At 32.6% G+C, this 22,165-nt stretch overlaps 3 protein-coding genes across 10 annotated transcripts in view; 1 reads left to right on the forward strand and 2 right to left on the reverse strand.

Moving 5' to 3' along the window:
- Positions 1–11,561, forward strand: part of LOC101894357 (MYND-type zinc finger-containing chromatin reader Zmynd8) — a 35,815-nt gene extending 24,254 nt beyond the window's left edge. For all 7 annotated transcript variants that reach the window (XM_005191477.4, XM_011297570.3, XM_011297571.3 and 4 more), the window contains 3 exons: positions 6,055–6,576; positions 6,642–6,998; positions 10,356–11,561. In XM_005191477.4, coding sequence (XP_005191534.1) covers positions 6,055–6,576; positions 6,642–6,998; positions 10,356–10,589 — 1,113 coding nt within the window. In that variant the 3' untranslated portion in view covers positions 10,590–11,561. The remainder of the gene's footprint in view (positions 1–6,054; positions 6,577–6,641; positions 6,999–10,355) is intronic.
- Positions 11,562–13,429: 1,868 nt separating this feature from the next.
- On the reverse strand, positions 13,430–15,193 carry LOC101896261 (clavesin-1). Of its 2 annotated transcripts, XM_059123353.1 has the most exons (6): positions 15,065–15,193; positions 14,675–15,004; positions 14,507–14,614; positions 14,292–14,436; positions 14,018–14,231; positions 13,430–13,615 (listed from the first exon to the last, which is right to left on the reverse strand). In XM_059123353.1, the coding sequence occupies exons 2-6, from the start codon at positions 14,947–14,949 to the stop codon at positions 13,452–13,454; spliced, it is 906 nt and encodes a 301-aa protein (XP_058979336.1). In that variant the 5' UTR covers positions 14,950–15,004; positions 15,065–15,193; the 3' UTR covers positions 13,430–13,451. The 2 variants fall into 2 exon arrangements, with proteins under 2 accessions (XP_058979336.1, XP_005191546.1); XM_005191489.4 differs by lacking the exon at positions 15,065–15,193 and having other exon boundaries at positions 14,675–15,019.
- Positions 15,194–16,850: 1,657 nt separating this feature from the next.
- LOC101896429 (retinaldehyde-binding protein 1-like) lies at positions 16,851–19,987 on the reverse strand. The gene is made up of 5 exons (XM_005191490.4): positions 19,631–19,987; positions 19,454–19,561; positions 19,214–19,358; positions 18,937–19,150; positions 16,851–17,132 (listed from the first exon to the last, which is right to left on the reverse strand). Exons 1-5 carry the CDS (start codon positions 19,903–19,905, stop codon positions 16,975–16,977), a joined length of 900 nt encoding a protein of 299 aa, XP_005191547.1. The 5' UTR covers positions 19,906–19,987; the 3' UTR covers positions 16,851–16,974.
- Positions 19,988–22,165: the final 2,178 nt, after the last annotated feature.

Below are 22,165 nucleotides of genomic sequence, written 5' to 3' on the forward strand. Positions count from 1 at the left end.
ACTATAAACGTGGATTTTTTAAAGAATTTTTAAAGGACTATAAACGTGGATTTTTTAAAGAATTTTTAAAGGACTATAAACGTGGATTTTTTAAAGAATTTTTAAAGGACTATAAACGTGGATTTTTTAAAGAATTTTTAAAGGACTATAAACGTGGACTTTTTAAAGAATTTTTAAAGGACTATAAACGTGGACTTTTTAAAGAATTTTTAAAGGACTATAAACGTGGACTTTTTAAAGAATTTTTAAAGGACTATAAACGTGGACTTTTTAAAAAATTTTTAAAGGACTATAAACGTGGACTTTTTAAAGAATTTTTAAAGGACTATAAACGTGGACTTTTTAAAGAATTTTTAAAGGACTATAAACGTGGACTTTTTAAAGAATTTTTAAAGGACTATAAACGTGGACTTTTTAAAGAATTTTTAAAGGACTATAAACGTGGACTTTTTAAAGAATTTTTAAAGGACTATAAACGTGGATTTTTTAAAGAATTTTTAAAGGACTATAAACGTGGATTTTTTAAAGAATTTTTAAAGGACTATAAACGTGGATTTTTTAAAGAATTTTTAAAGGACTATAAACGTGGATTTTTTAAAGAATTTTTAAAGGACTATAAACGTGGATTTTTTAAAGAATTTTTAAAGGACTATAAACGTGGATTTTTTAAAGAATTTTTAAAGGACTATAAACGTGGATTTTTTAAAGAATTTTTAAAGGACTATAAACGTGGATTTTTTAAAGAATTTTTAAAGGACTATAAACGTGGATTTTTTAAAGAATTTTTAAAGGACTATAAACGTGGATTTTTAAAGAATTTTTAAAGGACTATAAACGTGGATTTTTTAAAAATTTTTAAAGGACTATAAACGTGGATTTTTTAAAGAATTTTTAAAGGACTATAAACGTGGATTTTTTAAAGAATTTTTAAAGGACTATAAACGTGGATTTTTTAAAGAATTTTTAAAGGACTATAAACGTGGATTTTTTAAAGAATTTTTAAAGGACTATAAACGTGGATTTTTTAAAGAATTTTTAAAGGACTATAAACGTGGATTTTTTAAAGAATTTTTAAAGGACTATAAACGTGGATTTTTTAAAGAATTTTTAAAGGACTATAAACGTGGATTTTTTAAAGAATTTTTAAAGGACTATAAACGTGGATTTTTTAAAGAATTTTTAAAGGACTATAAACGTGGATTTTTTAAAGAATTTTTAAAGGACTATAAACGTGGATTTTTTAAAGAATTTTTAAAGGACTATAAACGTGGATTTTTTAAAGAATTTTAAAGGACTATAAACGTGGATTTTTTAAAGAATTTTTAAAGGACTATAAACGTGGATTTTTTAAAGAATTTTTAAAGGACTATAAACGTGGATTTTTTAAAGAATTTTTAAAGGACTATAAACGTGGATTTTTTAAAGAATTTTTAAAGGACTATAAACGTGGATTTTTTAAAGAATTTTTAAAGGACTATAAACGTGGATTTTTTAAAGAATTTTTAAAGGACTATAAACGTGGATTTTTTAAAGGACTATAAACGTGGATTTTTTAAAGAATTTTTAAAGGACTATAAACGTGGATTTTTTAAAGAATTTTTAAAGGACTATAAACGTGGATTTTTTAAGGAATTTTTAAAGGACTATAAACGTGGATTTTTTAAAGAATTTTTAAAGGACTATAAACGTGGATTTTTTAAAGAATTTTTAAAGGACTATAAACGTGGATTTTTTAAAGAATTTTTAAAGGACTATAAACGAGGATTTTTTAAAGAATTTTTAAAGGACTATAAACGTGGATTTTTTAAAGAATTTTTAAAGGACTATAAACGTGGATTTTTTAAAGAATTTTTAAAGGACTATAAACGTGGATTTTTTAAAGAATTTTTAAAGGACTATAAACGTGGATTTTTTAAAGAATTTTTAAAGGACTATAAACGTGGATTTTTTAAAGAATTTTGAAAGGACTATAAACGTGGATTTTTTAAAGAATTTTTAAAGGACTATAAACGTGGATTTTTTAACGAATTTTTAAAGGACTATAAACGTGGATTTTTTAACGAATTTTTAAAGGACTATAAACGTGGATTTTTTAAAGAATTTTTAAAGGACTATAAACGTGGATTTTTTAAAGAATTTTTAAAGGACTATAAACGTGGATTTTTTAAAGAATTTTTAAAGGACTATAAAGGTGGATTTTTTAAAGAATTTTTAAAGGACTATAAACGTGGATTTTTTAAAGAATTTTTAAAGGACTATAAACGTGGATTTTTTAAAGAATTTTGAAAGGACTATAAACGTGGATTTTTTAAAGAATTTTTAAAGGACTATAAACGTGGATTTTTTAAAGAATTTTTAAAGGACTATAAACGTGGATTTTTTAACGAATTTTTAAAGGACTATAAACGTGGATTTTTTAAAGAATTTTTAAAGGACTATAAACGTGGATTTTTTAAAGAATTTTTAAAGGACTATAAAGGTGGATTTTTTAAAGAATTTTTAAAGGACTATAAACGTGGATTTTTTAAAGAATTTTTAAAGGACTATAAACGTGGATTTTTTAAAGAATTTTTAAAGGACTATAAACGTGGATTTTTTAAAGAATTTTTAAAGGACTATAAACGTGGATTTTTTAAAGAATTTTTAAAGGACTATAAACGTGGATTTTTTAAAGAATTTGTAAAGGACTATAAACGTGGATTTTTTAAAGAATTTTTAAAGGACTATAAACGTGGATTTTTTAAAGAATTTTTAAAGGACTATAAACGTGGATTTTTTAAAGAATTTTTAAAGGACTATAAACGTGGATTTTTTAAAGAATTTTTAAAGGACTATAAACGTGGATTTTTTAAAGAATTTTTAAAGGACTATAAACGTGGATTTTTTAAAGAATTTTTAAAGAACTATAAACGTGGATTTTTTAAAGAATTTTTAAAGGACTATAAACATGTAAGCAACAACAGCTGTTTCGAACATTGGTTTTATTTACATTCGAAATTGACAAAACCAACTTGGTTTCATGACACCAAATGAAACCATCATTGGTTTAAAAGACGACAATAAGCAAAACCGACATGGTTTCTGTGACACCGCTGATGATCTTCCACACCCCGCCAGTCAGTCCTATGAAAATCTAGGAACTCAACAAACCTTTTCTTCAGCAAGAACGGGAGTTCAACCCCTCCAAAAATTAATGCATGGTGGGAAATACCAGGGCGCACTGCCCCTGCGAGGAAAAATTTACAGTCAAGGCATCAGAGACCAGGCAAAAGTCAATTAATGAGGTAGTGCTACGAGCAACATCAAGGTGAGTCGGACTGGAATTGTGTACAACAGCAAGCCCAAGAGATCTGCACAGTCTTCGCATTGATAAAGAATTCAATGGTTTAAACAAATTATAGTTAAAGTCGCCACAGACAACAATGTTCCCATATGAATCAAAAATACCCTCATGGATAAGACTAAATGTGTCTACATCCCCACGTGGTAAGTAGACGACAGTAAAGAGCACTGTAGTGCCGCCCAGGAAGTGCTCAGCAGACAAAGATTCACACACACACACACACACCATAATTCTCCGATCGGTAAACCACCTTATATGACAAATTATCACGTACATATAGCATTACACCTCCACCAACGCGGCCAACACGTTCATTACGCAGAACCTTGTACCCCGGAACCATCAACGACCTCGAAGAAACTGCAGGGTTAAGCCAAGACTCAGTCACAGGCAAAAACATCAATATCACTACCAACAAGCAGACATTTCAACTCATCAACCTTATGATTATATCTAGATGGTCGCAAACTTTGACAATTCAAGTGACCATACGTAAGTCTACCATGGAAACAAGAAGAGACATGCCTGAAAAATTGAGCATCCCTGATCACGGGTCCGAGATTCCCATCAAGGGACATAGAAATCCAAAAAAAAAAGAAATCCAATCTCTTCATTAAAGATCTTTACACTTATTTACATAGAGGTCCTCTGGAAGAACGTTCTTTCACAGAAGACCGACCTTCCTGTCGAAAATCTTCTCTCAGAAAACCTTTCATAAAAATTTCTTTTTATAGGAGACCTTTTGTAAATCTTCTTTTCGCAAAAAGCTCCATTTCATGGAAAACTTTACGAAGGCCATCTTCTTAAGAGGAACTGTCTAAGGTAGTCTTTCTACGAAGAAAAATCAAAGGTATCCTTTTTATGAAAGACACTTCACAAATCATTTCAAAGAAAACCTTCAGAATCTTTTTCCTTAGAAGACGTTTTGAAGTACTCCTTCTACAAAAGACCTTTCAAATGCATTTTTTATAGGAGACCTTTTGGAGATCTTCCTTTCATAGAAGACGTTTCAAAATTATTATCATTTTTGTAGGAGACCCTTTAAAGATCTTCTTTTCATAGAAAACCCATTGAAAGTCCTGTTCTTACGAAGACTTCTCTTCATAGAAGACTTTTTATAGGCCTACTTTCGGAGGTTTTCTCCTCAAGAAGAACAAGTTTCTTTCAAGTCTTTTTACAGAAGTCCTTTGCCGAAGGCCTTCCCTTAACAGAACTAGTTAAAAGGTCTTCCTTTGAAAGAAGACATTTCAAAGAAAACTTTTCTAAATTCTTCCCTTCATCGAAGACTTTTTAAAGGCCTACTTTCAGAGGTTTTCTTCTCAAGAGGAATTTCCAAGTTCTTTGCGGTAGGCCTTCCTTTAAGAGAATTAATGTAAAGTCTTATTTTCATAGAACTCTTGAAGTTCTCGTTCCATAGCAGACCTTTTGAAGATTTTCTTTCTTTGCTTCACAGAAAACCTATTGAGAATCTCCTTTTTGTGCAGAATATTTTGAAGTTCCTCCTTTTACGAAGACCTATTGAAAGTCTCCTTTTCATAGAAAACGCTTACTTGTTTTGATAGAACTTCTATAGAAGGATATTCGTTGCAAAAAACACCTCTCCAAGAAATATTTTCAATGCTCATCTTTTTAAAATTATGCATAGAAAATCTTTTAGGACCTTCTTTCCATAGAAGGTATATCAAAGGGTATTCGTTGTAAAACACCTCTCCAAAGAAGTATTTTAGATGCTCATCTTTTTTAAAGAAGTCTCCTCTAAGCTCTTTTATTTGATAAAACACTTTTTGATTTTTTTTCTTTTCGCGCAGGCCTTTCCAAACTTTTCTTTCCACAGAAAACCTCCAAAAAGTCCCCTTTTTCAGATCTTTCCTAGAAGTCTTCTAGAAGGTCATATTGTTTTTGAAGCAGTCTCCCACCGAAGCCTTTTTATTTTCCACAACACCTTTTGACTCTTACGAAGATCTTTCCAAGCTCTTTTTTTGAAGAAGGCCTTCTTGAAGGACTCTTAGAGGAATCCTTTGAATAGAAAGCCTCAAGGAAGCTTTATATGTATAGAAGATCTCTAGGTCTTTTATGGAAAGAAGACTTTTAGGAGGGTTTCTATGAAGCTTTCAATAGATAGAAGACCTCTAGCATGCCTTTTATGGATAGAAGATCTCTGGGAGGCTTCTATTGATGGAAGACCGCTAGGAGGCATTCTACGGATAGAAGATCTCTAGGGGTCCTCTAGGAGGCCTTTTATGGATAAAAGACTTCCAAGAGCTCTTCTACCTTCTAGGAGACGTTTTATGAATAGAAGACTTCTAGGAGTCCAAGAAAAACCTGTAAAAGTCTTCCCATATATGACCTTCTGAAAGTCTTCTTTCTATGAAAGAAATTTGAGTGGTCTTCTTTGGGAAAGAGTCTCTTTCTACAGCTTACATTTAAAAGACATCTAGGAGGCGTTCCATGAATGAAAGACCTCTCGGAGGCCAAGAATGACCTAGTTGACCTTTAGGAAGAAATTTAAGTTGACTTCGGGGATCCTCTTTTTACAGCCTACATTTAAAGATCACATTTCAATTAAACACCATTCGAAAGGTCTTATTCTCCTCCAAGCCCCTTAAAAATTATTAGTCTTTCAAGAAGACCCACTCTCTACGAGACCATTTAAGGACATTAAAACCCATTCTAAAATTTTCTCTCTCTCCATTCTCCCCTTCCTCATGCAGGTAACCTATGAATTTATGAATGCCATCGAGGACACCATACGTGATTTGACGCAACACGAAGATACAAGTTTAGCGGCCAAACTTTCGTTGGCCACCATCGAACTGGAAACCAGTCGTCAGGGACAAGAAGAGCTGCGCAAACAATTGGAGGAAATGCGTAAAAATATGGAAATCGAAAAGAATCGTGTTATCGCCGAGACACGAAAACAATGTCAGCTGGAGCAGAAACAACGCGAGTTGGAATGGCAACAACGTGAATTGGAATGGAAACGGGTGGTCGAAGAAACCAAACGCAAGCAATGGTGTGCCCAGTGTGGTCGGGAGGCGAAATTATATTGCTGTTGGAATACCTCGTATTGTGATTATCGGTGTCAGGATATGCATTGGGCAAGGCATGGAGCATTGTGTGTACACGAACCCACCACCACCACCACCACCACCACCACCACCACAACTATCAGTAACCAGAATAATAATGGAAATAATTTAATGGCCAATAGCAGTGGTCTTCAAATGCAAATGGTAGGTAGCGATTTTCTTGTTTTTTTCGTCAATGAAGTAATAATTTTTTTCTCTCTCTCTATCAGCAACACAATCCCAATTCATCCTCCGCTGCCACATCTCTAATAATTCCTGCCAATGTAAATACCAAAACAACTGGTCCCCCATCCTCATCACCATCACCATCGGTTGCGCTGAAGAAAGAGAAATCGTTGGGTAAAAAGTCTTCGGCAAATAATTTATTGTCCTCTGCATCGCAAATGTCATCTATGGTCCCCGCTTCCGCCTCGTCATCATCGCAACGTTGTTCAAATAATAACAATTCTGCGGAACTCCTCAAACTACCCACAAACACATTTTTGCGTCAAGTTGTCATCCCCGTGAACCAGCAAACTGTACGCTGCAATACAACCTACAGTACACCTGTGCAGCGTTATAATGTTGTAAGTTTCTAAGCTAGGAGAACCTTTTGCAGGTATTTCCCAAGGTCCTCTTTGATGAGGATCTTTAGTAAAGGGAAGGACCATTCCAAAGGTCTTCTATGGATAGAAAAGATTTGAAAAGTCTACTTCAAGGCCTTAGAAGACTTTTTGAAGGAATTTTTTCCATAGGCTACTTTTTGTAGAAGACCTCTAGGATGTCTCTTTTTATAGATATCTTTTTTATTCCTATATGAATAAAAGACATTCCAAAGGTATTCAATGAATAAGAAATATCCCAAAAGTCTTCTTCAACTCATCTATCCTTAGAAGACTTTTTTGAAGGATTTTTTTCCGTAGGCTATTTTTCGTAGGATGTCTTCTTTTATAGGAGCTCTTTAAAATCCCTTCCTAAAAAATGGTTTCTCAGAAGACCTTTCAAAGGCGTCCTTTTGAATGTCTTCTTTCCGCAGAAGACCATACGAAATTCTTATTTTCATAGAAGACATTCGAAGCGCTTCTTTTCAAGAGGAACTTTTGAAGATAGTCTTGTTCATTTAAAGTTGTTCTTGTCATTGAAAACCTTTCGAAAATATTTGAACAGAAAACCTTTGGATTTATTTACATAGAATTCCTTCGGAAGGCCTTTCTTTCACAGAAGAACATTTTAGAAGACTAATGGTGTTTTTGTCTTAGAAAACCTTTTGAAAATGTTTGTATAGAAGATCTTTGGACTTATTTCCATGGAAATCTTTCAGAAGGTCTTCCTGTCACAGAAGACATTTTTGGGGTTATCTTCTATAGAAGACTAATGGAGGGTCTTCTGTTCATTAACGATTTTCGAAGGTCTTCAGTAGACAGAAGATTTCCCAAATAGAAGACCTTAAAAAGGCCCTCCGTAAATATACAATTACCCAAGAGTATTATGGTTGAAGACCCCCTAAAGCTAATCGGTCTTCTATATATCGAAGACTTTCAAAAGGCATTCTAGTTATAAACAACCTCTAAATATCTAATAAAAATGGAAGACCTTAGATCAGTAGCAGAGCCCTAAAAAGTCTTTATCAACAGAAGAGCCCCCAAAATATATAATCTTCTTACGACTGATCCCACTTTGAAGGTCTTCTATAGTTCGAATACTTCCCAGAAGTCTTTGATAAATAGAAGACATTCAAAATATCATCGTCTATAGGTATAGGAGACTTTGGAAGATTTTCTATAAATAAAAGACCACCAAAAGGTCTTCTATAAACAAATATAACCACAGACCAAAGATGAGAGGGGGGACATTCTTAGGGTCTATATAGGTAAAGAAAAAACCTCCTAAAGATCTTCATTAGATAAAAGTCCTTTCAGCGCCCAAGGAAACCCAACTACCTCCAAAAGTCTTTAATGTATAGAAGTCTTCCTAAAAATCTTATTTAGATAGAGGTCTTATTGAAGGTATTCTATAGTCTGAATGCTTGCCAAGAGCTTTCAATGAACTGAAGACATCCAAAAAGACCTCTAGAACATCTTCTGTAGATGGAAGACCTCTGAAAGTCTAGAAAGAGATGGAAGGTCTCTTTGGAAAAATATGGCTTCCGTATATGGACGAATTTCTTGGGGGTATATGCAGATAAAATCAAAGAGCTTCAGCACAAAAAGAGTTGCCAGAAGTTTTACATTGATCAAGGTTCTCAAAACGGTCAATTAAAGAGATATAAGTCCTCTCAATTACCTTCTCGAAATTTTTGCCCAACTAATACCTCTAAAAGACATTAATAGGTAGAAAACTTTCTAAGTGTCTTTTTAGATAGATCCCTCTTTGAAGGTCTCCTACGGTTCGAAAAATTCCCAGAAGACTTCGAAAAATAGAAGGCGTCCAAAACGTCTTTTACAGATCGAGGAACTTCAAAAGATCTTCTACAAATAAAAGCACTTCCAAAAAGTCTTCTGTCGCTCAAACGTCTTCTGTAGATGGAAGACCTAAGGAGGTCCATATAGAAGGCATCCAAAGATATATGAAAGAAAAAACAAGCCGAAGACCATTCCCTTTATGTTGTGAGGCTTTGTGAGGGTCAATTTAGATAGAAAAACCCTCACAGTTCCTCCAAAGATAGTAGTCCTCCCAACGGGTTTTAAAAGATATGAGATCATCCAACGGTTTTCTACACATGGAAGCCCAAACTAAGATACCTGCAGATGTTTTTAATAGACCAAAGTCTTAAGTGTTTTCTTTAAATGGAAGACACTTTGAGGGGGCTTCTATAGTTGGAACATCTCCTGGAGGACTTCGATGAATAGAAAACGTTGAAAACGCCTATAGGCAGAAGACCCTCAAAAGATCTTCTATAAATAAAAGATTGCATAAAAATCTTCTGTGGATAGAAGACCTCCTGATGGTCTATATGGAAAGAGTTACAAAAAGAGATCTTCTGTAGAAAGAGACGGCTTAGATGGGGGACATAGAGAAAGATGTGTATAAAGAGAGGAAATTTATTAAAAATTTTCTAAAGATAAGGTTCTCCCAACGGTCTATTACCACCATACCATACCATATAAGTCCTCCCAAAGGTCTTCTACAAATAAAAGCCCAAATATAGATTTTCATTGCTAGAAGACCTCTAAAAGATATTTAATATATAGAAGGCCTCCTGACTTGACCTTTCATATGCAGAAGACCTCCCAATAGATTGAAGACAAAAAAGGATTTCTGTTGTTAAATAACTCTACAATTTCTTTGGTTAAAAGACCTTCCAATGCACTTGAATAGTTACAAGATATATGCCAAAGGCCTTCTATAAATTTTAAGTACTTAAAATGTTTTCTATAAATAGAAGGTTCTCCAAATACAAAATTTGAAAGTTTTCTATTTATGAAAAGACGATAAGAAGATATTCTAATTATAAAACACTTTCCTTGCTAGGTCTTCTATTGTAGGACTTTTAGTATACATCTTTTCAGAGTCTTCTTTTATAGACCTAAGGAAGGTCTTCTATTATGGAAAATCTTTGAGATATCTCGTTTTATAGAAAATCTTGTGATGACATTCAGAAGGACTTCTATTTCTATAAAAACTATAGAAGGTCTTTGTCTATAAAACACATTTTCAATATACAGGTCTTCTGTAGACCATGACCTATATAAGATCGGCCAGTAAGACCATCTGAAAACTATGTTTGCTGTCAAATGCCTTAATTGTGATTTAAAATTCAAAGAGAGTCAAATCACAATTGAGCAGCAGTTGCCATGTTATTGTTAAAAGTAGTCTTTTAGTCGACTTCTGTAGGCCTTGATATAAGCTGAATTCCCTTGGAAAAATCTCTTACATACAGATTTTTTTTTATTTATAATTATTTTCGAATTTAATTTTTATTTTTCTGTTTTCCTTTTTTCTAGCAAACCATTACCACACCGGCCAATTCAGCTAACCTCAACTATCCAATTGTACCGCAGGCAAATAACCGATGGATAATGAATAACACGGGGACAGTGAATAACGTTGGCAGCGTTGGAGGTGTGGCTACTAATCACCAGACCATAGCTGCACCCATGGCCAAAAAGCAAAATTCGCGTTCAACTGGTGGTGGTGGTGGCAAAACTAATTCAAATCGTCAAATGCGTTACCATTGAAGATACACATGGGTTGTGATTTTGGCGATGGCAAATTGCCTTCTTTAGGATTTTGTTTCTTGCTGCAACAGCCAGCTCCAACCATCATCAGAAGGGTAGAGAAGGAGGAGGAGGAGAAAAAAACCCCAGAAATGTGATATATATGGATAAGAAGAATATATTGCTCCATAGTTTTAGTTTGTTTTGGCATATGACATTACAAACACTCATCCATTGTCACACATTCGTACAATCATTTCATTTAGCTTCAGTGTAAATGGTATCATAAATAGTTGTTAAGGTAGTATTAAAGGTTTATTAACCCCTATATCGGCGAGTATATGTTGAGGTACTCGGATTGTGTATTTATATTGCAGATAGAAACATAGTAATTGATCTGTTCCAGAACAGCAAGAATACAAAAGTTTTTGCTACGATAAACGATATTCTCTTTATGGTTTCGAAGAAAATTGAAAAAGATTGTAGATTCTTGCAGGTGCTGGAACAGGGCAAATGTTTTTAAATGTCACTTCTTTTATACTATTGTTTTTCATTTTTGATTCTAAGAATTTCAATGTTTCAATTCAAAAACAAAACACGTTTTCGGTTCATTAAGTTTTACACTTTGTAAAATAAGTTCCAAAGCAAATTTTGGACTGTATATTTCTTGTAAATCTGTAAATAATATAATAATACTAACATACAGAGTAATAACAATGATAAGAATTAATATTAATAATATTTAATGGTCTCCAATGCGACCCATCCCATTATCTAAGATCGTTAATTTAATTTTTTTCTTTTTTTTTTTGATAATTTTTCACATCCGATTTTTTGTTTATCATTTGAAAAGTGATTTACTAACATCTCACACATGTAAACACATTTATTTTTAATGCTTACATATATAAATAATGTATTTTACAAACACTCAATGTCAAGTTACTGTTACAAAGTATGGGCTTTTATTTTAATTTAAAAAAAAAAAGAAAACGATTTTTATTATCTTAAGATAAAAATCTTTATAAAAAATAAAAAAAGATAATTTTTAAAATAAAAAAAAAAACAAATCTTTTGCAAATGAAACACTATATTGCAAGGGAACTTCTGCAAGATGATACAAAATAGCCCCTTTATTATGAGTTTTCTGGTGAACTTACATGGAAAGATGACCGTCCATAAGCATTCCAAAGATTGAAGCCCTCTCAAGTGAACGGAAGACATATATACCCTCCGATAATTTTTGTAGGAAAAAAACACGTTGTCTCAAATAAACTGTTATACACTACATTTTTGACGCAGTGAAAGATTACCAGATCTGCGAGAATGCTGCTCTGAGAAAAACATGGCACCAGTGGACCATCTACATGAGAAGAAGGCCCTTCTCGTTCGTCAGCATAACTTCCACTGCAGTACCTGCTAGGTGTTATTGTGGAAGTCGTGCAATCAATGTGTCATACAATACATTTTCTATACGGAAATGTTTTGTACAGAAGATTTTCTATACGGAAATGTGTTATACAAAAGATAATCTATACGGAAATGTGTTATACAAAAATGTTCCGTATGGAAATGTGTTATACAGCACATTTTCTACTCGGAAATGTATTATACCATGAATTTTCTACACGGAAATTTGTTTTACAACACATTTTCAATACGGAAATGTGTTATACATCGCATTTTCTTTACGGAAATGGGCTATACAACACATTTTCTTTAAGAAAATGTGTTATACAGTACATTTTCTATACGGAAATGTGTTATGCAACACGTTTTCTATACGGAAATGTGTTATACAGTAGATTTTCTATACGGAAATGTGTTATACAACATATTTTCTGCTCGGAAATTTGTTATACAACACATTTTATATACGGAAATGTGTTATACAACTCATGTTCTATGTTATACAATACATTTTCTTTAAAGGAATGTGTTATAAAACACCTTTTCTATGCGGAAATGTGTTATACAACTCATGTTCTATACGGAAATGTGTTATAAAAAACATTTTCTATATGGAAATGAGTTATACAAAACATTTTCTATACGGAAATGTGTTATACAACACATTTTCTGTAAGTAAATGTGTTATACAGTACATTTTTATACGGAAATGTGTTATACAACACATTTTCTGTACGGAAATGTGTTATACAAGAAATTTTCTATACGGCAATGTGTTATACAACTCATGTTCTATGTTATACAATACATTTTTCTTTAATGAAATGTGTTATACAACACCTTTTCTATGCGGAAATGTGTTATACAACTCATGTTCTATACGGAAATGTGTTATACAAAACATTTTCTATATGGAAATGAGTTATACAAAACATTTTCTATACGGAAATGTGTTATACAACACATTCTCGATATGTAAATGTGTTAAATAACATATTCTCTATATGAAAATGTGTTATACAACGCATTTTCTGTAAGTAAATGCGTTATACAGTACATTTTTTATACGGAAATGTATTATACAACACATTTTCTGTACGGAAATGTGTTATACAACACATTTTCTGTACGGAAATGTGTTATACAAGAAATTTTCTATACGGAAATGTGTTATACAACACATTTTCTGTACGGAAATGTGTTATACAAGAAATTTTCTATACGGAAATGTGTTAAATAATATATTAATTATACGAAAATGTGTTATACAACACATTTTCTATGCGGAAATGTGTTATAAAAGACACTTCTTTGAGGAAAATGTACATTTTCATCATAAGTAACTGTTATACAAAAGTTTTTGCGGACGAAATTGTGTTATACATGATAAATTCATTACGCAAAATGTTGTTTTGTCTATCACAAAGTGTTATAATGAAAGTGGGGTCTACTAAATAATGTTTTTATAGTTTATTAATCAATATCTAATTTCTTAAAATTACCCTCGATACCGAACATGTTGGAATCGTTTGTCGATGCCGACGATTTGGCAGGTCTCAGTGATTCATTGATACGACGATGACAGTTGTATTCGATAATCTCATAGCGATGTTCTCGCAATTCGTTATAACAGTTTTCTGAAAAGGAAAGAAATGAATAAAAGAAAATTGGATAAAAAACTAATAAATGTTAATAAATTATATACAAAATGTATAAATAAAAAATTTTAATTTACTTATGATTTATTTATTTACTTTTAGTGTTTATTTTAGTATTTGTTTATACTAAAATAAACACTAAAAGTAAATAAATAAATCATAAATTAATTAAAAAATAATCTAGATTACTTAATAAATTAAAATTAAATAAATTATTAAACAATTAATTAATAATTATTTAATAAAAAATAATTAACAAAACATAATTAATTAAATAATTAGTGGCAAAAATTAATAAATAAATACAAATTTAAATATCTATAAAATATTTAAAACAAATTATCTATTTTTTTAAATTTCTTTAAAAAAGAGACTTTAAACCTTTTAGCTCCCTGGAATGGGCCTGCGGTCCACCCAATTCCTGTGGCAACATTTGACGCGGTACAAATTCATAAAACGACTCCACCCCAGTGTGAATGTGGAACATATCATTCAATTCCTTCTTCATGAATGGCTTCATTAAGACCATCAAATTGTCGATAACCGGTCCAATATTTATGAAATGCAAACCAACCAAACGAACGGGTATGGCTTCCTAATAAAAAATTTAAATAATTGCAATTAGAAAAGAATTTTAAAATATTTGCCAACACACCTGTAAATAGTAGAGGAACTTCTTCATTTGCATAATGCCAATGCGGGCAATATGACCAAAGGTAACCCCATCAAAGTCCACGACAAATATCAGGCCCTTTAAGAGGCCGACTTTTTGCAACCAAATGTCTTGGACCAAAAAATATCTGAAAATAGTTTTGAAAAAAGAAATTATTTTGAAAAACAACACACCTATAATGTTGAAAATCTACTCACAATTTCATGGCATCGGTAAAACAGAAGTTAGCCGTTTCGGTGTCATCGAGTTTTCCCAGTATAACACCATATCCCTCCGGTGTGATTTGGTCCAGGGGGAATGCAGTACTAAATAATTTAAAATTGCAATATAACAGTTTAATTTCACTTCTAAACACTTTTACATACATCGTTTTGAACAGACGTTTCCAGGCGGCCGATTCCACATCCATATTCCCAAAGAAATCCTCAAAATGTGTGCGACATGTCAAATAGATATCAATGACACGCTTTGTATACTCCATGCTATGATCGCAGGCATGGAAGAACAACAATGCCTCCTGTTCGGTTAGCGTTGGCATGTGAGGTTGGGTATCCAACCATTGCAACAACTTCAAAACCTCATCACGTTTAATTTCTGGATGTTTGGAATACTGTTCTTCCAAATTGTATAACTGCCACATTTTTGTAGCAGAGAAAAGATTCTGAATACTGTTCCGACCACAAAGAAAGGTAAACCTTAAATGAATTGAGCTGGAACAAAATCAGAAAGAATATAAAATCAAATTCGTTTCTTACACATCTTGTCTTGATCGCAGCGCAATTATTTGGTCATTTTGGAAGTTTAATTTATATTTGCGTTTCTACTTCTTAGCCAATCCGGTATTATGAGAGAGCAAAGAAAAAAATAAGTGCACTTAATCAAAAAAATGAAAACTGGTATTCAACGTGATTTGATGTTATCAATCTAGTTGTTGTATTTAAAATAAATTTTTTATTCACTGGTTCCAAGACATTGATCTATCCTCACAGAAGACAGGTAGCTTAACATTAGTACCCGAAATTTATTATTCGTTGTAGAACAGATTTTTGCATAATAAATGTGTTGTATAACAATTTTAAATACGGGGAGGTGTTTTTATCAATTTTTATTGAATTAGTTCGGTATAACAGTTTTATGGGCAGAAAAAAGTATAATATAACACATTGCTATGAAAGAAAATAGTGTATAAAACAATTCTGTATAGAAGATATGTTGTATAACACATTTCCGAATATGTTTTGTGGCGTATAACACATAATATTTGTTGTATAGTACATTTCCGAAAAGAAAATGTGTTGTATAACACATTTCTGTATAGAAAATTTGTTGTATAATATATTTCTGTGTAGAGCATATGTTGTATAACACATTTCCGAAAAGAAAATATGTTGTATAACACATTTTAATTTTGAAAATATGGTGTATAACATATTTTCGTATAGAGAATGTGTTTTACAACACATTCCCTTATAGAAAATGTGTTGCATACCTTATTTATCTGTAGAAAATGTGGTGTATAACACTTCACAAAAGAAAATGTGTTGTATAACACATTTCCACAAAGAAAATCTGTTGTATAACAGATTTCCCTATAGAAATGAGTTGTATAACACATGAAAATATGATGTATAACACATTTCTCTATAGAAAATGTGTTGTATAACACATTTCCGTATAGAAAATGTGTTGTATAACATATTTTCGTATAGATAATGTGTTGTATAACACATTTCCGTTTAGATATTGTGTTGTATAACCCATTTCCGACTAGAGCATGTGTTGTATAACACATTTCTGTATAGAAAGTCTTTTGTATAACACATCTCCATTAAGAAATATGTATAGAAAATTTGTTTTATAACACTTTTTTGTATAGAAAATCTTTTGTATAATACATTTCCGTATAGCAAATATTTTGTATAACACATTTCGGTATAGAAAATGTGTTGTATAAAACATTTCCGTATAGAAAATGTGTCACATAACATATTTCCGTTAAGGAAATCTGTTTTGTAAAATATTTCCCTATAGAAAATGTGTTGTATAACACTTTTCCGTATAGGAAATGTGTAGTATAACAAATTTCCATAAAGAAACGGTGTTGTAGAATACATTTTCGTATAGAAAATGTCCTGTAAGACACATTTGGAAAAAGAAAAATGTTTTTTTAACCCTTCTCAGTGGGTCGTATAACACATTTGTTTGAAGAAAATGTACTGTATAACAGAATTCCGAATAGAAAATATTTTGTGTTAAGTTTTGTATAACACATGTCTATGCCGAAAATGTGTTATATAACATCTTTTTGATTGTATAACAGTTTTTCCTACAGCATATATTCAGTGTTACACACTTGCGTAGATAAAATGTGTTCTATACCAACTTTTCCCATAAAATATTTGTTGTATAACACTCTTGTGTGCATAGAATTCGTATTTTTTTATTTCTCTATAAAGAAAATATATTGTATAACAGTTTTTTCTATAGAATACCATACCATCTCCGTATACCGCATGTATCCCATAAAAATTCCCCCAAAAATTAATTTTTTTATTAATTATATTTATTTTTTTTTTAATTTATTCATCTGATAAACAATCACAAACGAAAGCAGAGCTTCCCATCCTGCCCCTATTTTGAAGCAGCAAATCCCATAGCCTCATCTTCAATCGAAATCCAGTTTCTTGAAATGTCCTTCGGTGCCAAAGAGATTTGAAGCTTTGCTTTTCGATTTGGCCGGTCGTAGTTCTTCCTTGACTTGGCGACTGTGGTTGTATTCAATGATTTGTTGGCGGTTGGCTCGCAATTGTTTGTAGAATATTTCTGAAAGAAAGAAGGAGAAATTATTAGTATCCCAATATTAGGAAGGGAACACAATGGGGGCTTCAAAAAGGATTTTGGTGGGAATAATTAAAGACCATGGTGAAATAATCGTTGTGACGTGTTGCCAAAATAATATCGACCTCATTGAAGCAACGAAGTCATTGCCAACCACTTCGAAAACAAATCAAAGTGGCAATGCGAAATGCAACTTTTAAGACAAAGCCTTGAGTCGCTCTATTATGGTTAATGGAACAGGGATCCGTTAAGCCTTGAGTTTGGTCAAGGCCCACTAAACAAGTCATGTAAGAAGAAAGGAAAATAACTATTGTGATTGAAAAAAATCATTCTGTCAAATTTTTTGCTTACGTTTTCATACCTTTAATTCACAGATGCAAGCATTTTAACAATATTGGATGATCTAATAGATGGCTCATGTTTTTGGTCCATGGTAGAAGAATAAAGGTAGATGCATCTACGCTTGGGATTATTTATATATCAATTTTCTTTTATGTTTTTATGCTCTCCACCATAGTAAGGAGGGTATATTAAGTTTGTCATTCTGTTTGTAACACCTCGAAATACACATTTTAGACCTCACAAAGTATATATATTCTTGATCAGCGTAAAATTCTATGTCGACTTAGCGATGTCCATCCGTCTGTACGTCTGTGGAAAGCACTCTAGCTTCCGAACGAATTGAAGTAGATTGATAGAATTTTGCTCAAATGTAATGTTATGTCTGTAGGACTTTTGGTATTGAAAATGGGTCATGTAGGTCCACGTTTTGGTATAGCCCCCATATAACGGTACCTCCCGATATTCGGTATTTTGATGATTTTAGCGAATTTATTCACCGGAATTGTTTCAAATTTGGAATTTAAAGTTCGTAATGGATACTACAGCCTAAGACATAAAATTGTCTGTGCAGGTCCACCTCTTCGTAAAGGCCTCATATAACGGTACCTCCCGATATCCGGTATTTTAATGATTTTTTACACCAGAATTGTTTCAAATTTGATATTTGAAGTTCGTAATGGATACTACAGCCTACGACAAAAAATTGTCTTCGTATAGCCCCATATAACGGTACATCCAGATATTCGGTATTTTGATTTTATAGACATTATAACCGATTTTTTTAAGTTTCGCATTTGAATTGTAATGGCTTATCGTATAGACCCTAATATAATAGCTACATTCGGTATTTTTAAGATTTTAACAGAATTTTTAACAGATTTTATTGTTTTTGAGAATTGCGAAATTCGTTCCAAATGGTCGATGGTATTCAAAGTTCGGCCCAGACGAACTTACAGCTTTTTTACTTGTGTTTTTTTTTTAAATAAATACATTTGTGTGTATATGTTTTCCTATACGTAGTCATTAGAAAGTTGTTATGATATGCGTTTTTTTTTTTAATAATTTTAACAAATTTGAATATTATTTTACCATTAAATTACCCTGGTTTGATCACTTAAATATTACCATGGCATGAAAATAGCGAAAGTGATGCCAACCACATTAAAAGCAACACAACTTTCATCGTTTGTTCGTGTCGCCAACTAAATCAAAAACTTGACATTCATTGATTTCATGGTGGTTGGCAAGGCGATGCTGAGTTCATTGTTTTTATTTGGCAACACGAAACTAACAATGATCGTTGGAGTCAAAAAACGTTGATTTCCATGGCGTTTTAAGAGTCTGTTTATAAAATATGGAATTTACATGTTCATCTTTTGTTGGTAATAAAGTGATTTTACACGTAAAGCTTCCATTTCCCCTCCTTGCTTTACATTGAAATACTCACCCCTCAATTCCTTTGAGTGCGGCAATGGTCCACCCAGTTCCTGTGGCAACATATCTTGCGGTATATATCTGTAAAGATCTTCCACTGAGGTGTGTACTTTGAAAGCCTCCTTATTTTCTGGTTTTAGCAAGGGATTTAACATCGCCATTAATGTTTCTATAACCGATCCAGCATTGACGATATGAACACTGAACAGACGCACCGGTATTGCTTCCTGTGATGAGTTCCAAAAATTGAGAACAAAATTTACACAGCGTGTAAAATAAATATATCATACCTGTAAAAAATACAGCAAACTTTTCAGCGGGCCAATGCCAATGCGTGTCAAATGTCCAAAAGTATAACCGGTTAAATCAAAGACAAAAGTAATTCCGTTGGTGAGACCATTCTCCAAAAGCCACATGTCTTGAGCCAAGCAATACCTGAAAACATCAAGAAAGTGGGAAATAAAGGATTTTATGGTAGGCGAACATCAAAATAAATAAAAAAAACCCAGAAGTAAAGCTAGAATACTAACAGTTTCAGCGCCCCAACAAAGTCAAACTTCGATGAGTCGGTGTTAATAAGTTTACCCAAAATGACAACACATCCCTCCGGTGAACGTTTCTCCAGGGGAAAACCGGCTCTAAAACACAAAAGCAAAAACCAAAGGATATCAAAAAATATTATTTTCCAATCTCAGTCATAATCCTACACCGTTTCCATGGCCTGCAACATTTGCGGCGAATCGGTGTCGACATTGCCAAAGAAATCCTCATTGTGGGTACGAAATGTAAACGAATCATCGATGACTTGTTTGGTGTATTCCACCTGATGTTTACAGGCCTGATAGAAGAGCAGCACCTCCTGTTCGCTTAGCTGGGGAAGATGGGGTTGTGCGTTAATCCATTCCAAAATTTTTCGAACTTCATTCCGATTTATTGTTGGAAAACGACGATATTGCTCATCCAAATTGAAAAAAGTCCACATTTTGGGCTGGGAGAATTAGGTAACGTTACAATTGATAGCTGCTGTTGGAATGATTGTCGAATGACATACCAGTTGCGGTTGTTTAGTCAGATAACAATCTTAATTTCGAATAATTTGAAGAGACATGAAAACCGGAACATTTCGTACAAAATCAAAGTTCATTGAATGAATGAATTCATGCACAATATGACCTAATTAACATATAAGTGTAAAATGTAAAAAAGTTGGATTCAGGTGAGTTCTTGGGGGAGGTAATCGAAAATTATAGAACCAGCAGACTGTCCTTGAGAAAATATTTTTTTTTTAATTCCCAATTTTTTGCTCCGAGGCAATTTGAAAAATATTTTTCAAAAATCCGCAATTATTGTTTAGAGGACCCTTGAAAAATAATTTTTAAAAACTACCCAATTATCGGATGGTGTAAGATCAGTCACACCGAGAATGTCTATAAGAACCCACCTAACGTTATGAAATGAAAAGGGTAGAATTCTTCCTTTCCTGGGGGTAAAAATCGGATGTTTCATTGCTAATCTAGTGGGGTTCGAATGCGGTAATAGGCATGTGGGATAATTTATCATCTCTGAAGCTCGAAATCCAATATATACAGGGTGAGATAAAAAACTGCAACAAAGTCAAATGCCATAATTAATTATTTTTTTTTTAATTTTATTGAATGAAATTTTAGAATAAGTTTAGATTTGTTCGAATTGATCACCTTTGGCACGAAAACGGCCATAATGAAACCGTCACACAATGCCCGAATGTTGCTCTGCGGTATTTTAGGCCATTCCCGTCGAAGCGCTTGCTTGAGATGCTCGACACTTTGGTATTTTTTGGTATCAACCTTGCTTTCCAAAATACTCCAGACACAATAGTCCAACGGATTGGTATGCGGAGATTTTGAAAGTGTCCGAGGGCCCTTGAAGAAGTATTTAAAAAAGTGTTGCTCCTAGAACTCTTGAAAAATACTTTTCAAAATATCCGGAAAGTTCTTGAAACAACAATTTTGAAAAAATCCGCGGTTATTGCAACGAGTGCCCTTAAAATTATTCTTTAAAAAATCAACGTGATGGCTCCGAGGGTTCTTGAAAAATATTCTTTAAAAAGTCCTCAACTATTGCCCCGAGGACCCTCAAAAATATTCAAAAAAAATCCTCAATTATTAATCAAAGGGCCCGAAAAAAAAATATTTGTAGGAAGTCCGCAATTTGTGCTCCAAGGTCCCTTAAAATTATTCTTTAAGAAACTATCAATGATTGCTCCGAGGGTTTTTGAAAAAATATTCTTTAAAAAGTCCTCAATCCTCTTTGAAAGATATTATTTAAAAAATCCCCAATTATTGATTCGAGAGCCTAGAAAAAAATATTTTAAAAAAGTTCCAAATTGGTGATTCAAGGGCCCTTGAAAAAGTATTTAAAAAAATCACTAAATATTGGTCCTAGTACCCTTGAAAAATATTCTTCAAAATATCCTGGATTATTGCTTAGAGGGATCTTGAAGCAAAATGTTTAAAAAAGCCCACGGTTTTGGCTCAGATTGCTCTCGAACTTTTTTTTTTTAAATCAGCAATAATTATTTTAAAAAAAATATATATTTTTAGAAATTTGCCGATTTGTGCTCCGAGAGCTCTTAAAGGAGTATTAAAAAATCACTAACTATTGCTCCTAGAACCCTCGATAAAATATTCTTCAAAATATGCAGGTCCAAAAGTCCACGGTTCTTGCGCCGAGGGCCCTTAAATTTTTTCTTAAAAAAAATCTCCAATGATTGCCCCGAGGTTTCTTGAAAAATATTTTTTCACAAGTCATCAATTATTGCTCCGAGGACCCTTAAAAAATATTTTTAAAAATCCCCATATTGTTCCGTTGAAAAATATATTTAGAAAGTCCTCAATTTGTGATCCGAGGGCCCTTAAAAAAATATTTTAAAAAATCACTAAATATTGCTCGTAGAACCCTTGAAAAATATTTTTTAAAACATTTTAAGAAAGTCCCCAATTATTGATCCGAGGGCCCTAGAAAAAATATTTTAAGAAATCACTAATTATTGCTCCGAGTACCCTTGAGAAATATTCTTCATCAATGATTGTTTTGAGGGTTCTTGAAAAAAATTAAAATTATTTTTGAATAATTGAAAAATATATTCTTCAAAAAAGAGCAATTATTGATCCGAGGGACCTTGAAAAATATTTTTCAAAAATGACCAATTATTGCTTAGTGGGGACCTTGGAAAATTCCTAATTATTGCCTTGAAAAAAAAT

Source organism: Musca domestica, unplaced genomic scaffold, assembly GCF_030504385.1.
Source record: "Musca domestica strain aabys unplaced genomic scaffold, Musca_domestica.polishedcontigs.V.1.1 24, whole genome shotgun sequence".
Taxonomy (NCBI): domain Eukaryota; kingdom Metazoa; phylum Arthropoda; class Insecta; order Diptera; family Muscidae; genus Musca; species Musca domestica.

Bases quoted from the DNA above. Each gene is read 5' to 3' on its own strand.
- LOC101896261 (XM_059123353.1), bottom strand. From the start codon at position 14,949: ATGTGGCAGTTATACAATTTGGAAGAACAGTATTCCAAACATCCAGAA. The intron at 14,232-14,291 runs GTGTGTTGGCAA...ATTTTTTATTAG, and splicing joins AGTTCCTCTACTATTTACAG to GAAGCCATACCCGTTCGTTT. The intron at 13,616-14,017 runs GTTTAAAGTCTC...TTTCCTTTTCAG, and splicing joins CCATTCCAGGGAGCTAAAAG to AAAACTGTTATAACGAATTG.
- LOC101896429 (XM_005191490.4), bottom strand. From the start codon at position 19,905: ATGTGGACTTTTTTCAATTTGGATGAGCAATATCGTCGTTTTCCAACA. The intron at 19,151-19,213 runs GTATGATATATT...AACTCATCACAG, and splicing joins GTTTGCTGTATTTTTTACAG to GAAGCAATACCGGTGCGTCT. The intron at 17,133-18,936 runs GTGAGTATTTCA...TCTTTCTTTCAG, and splicing joins GCACTCAAAGGAATTGAGGG to AAATATTCTACAAACAATTG.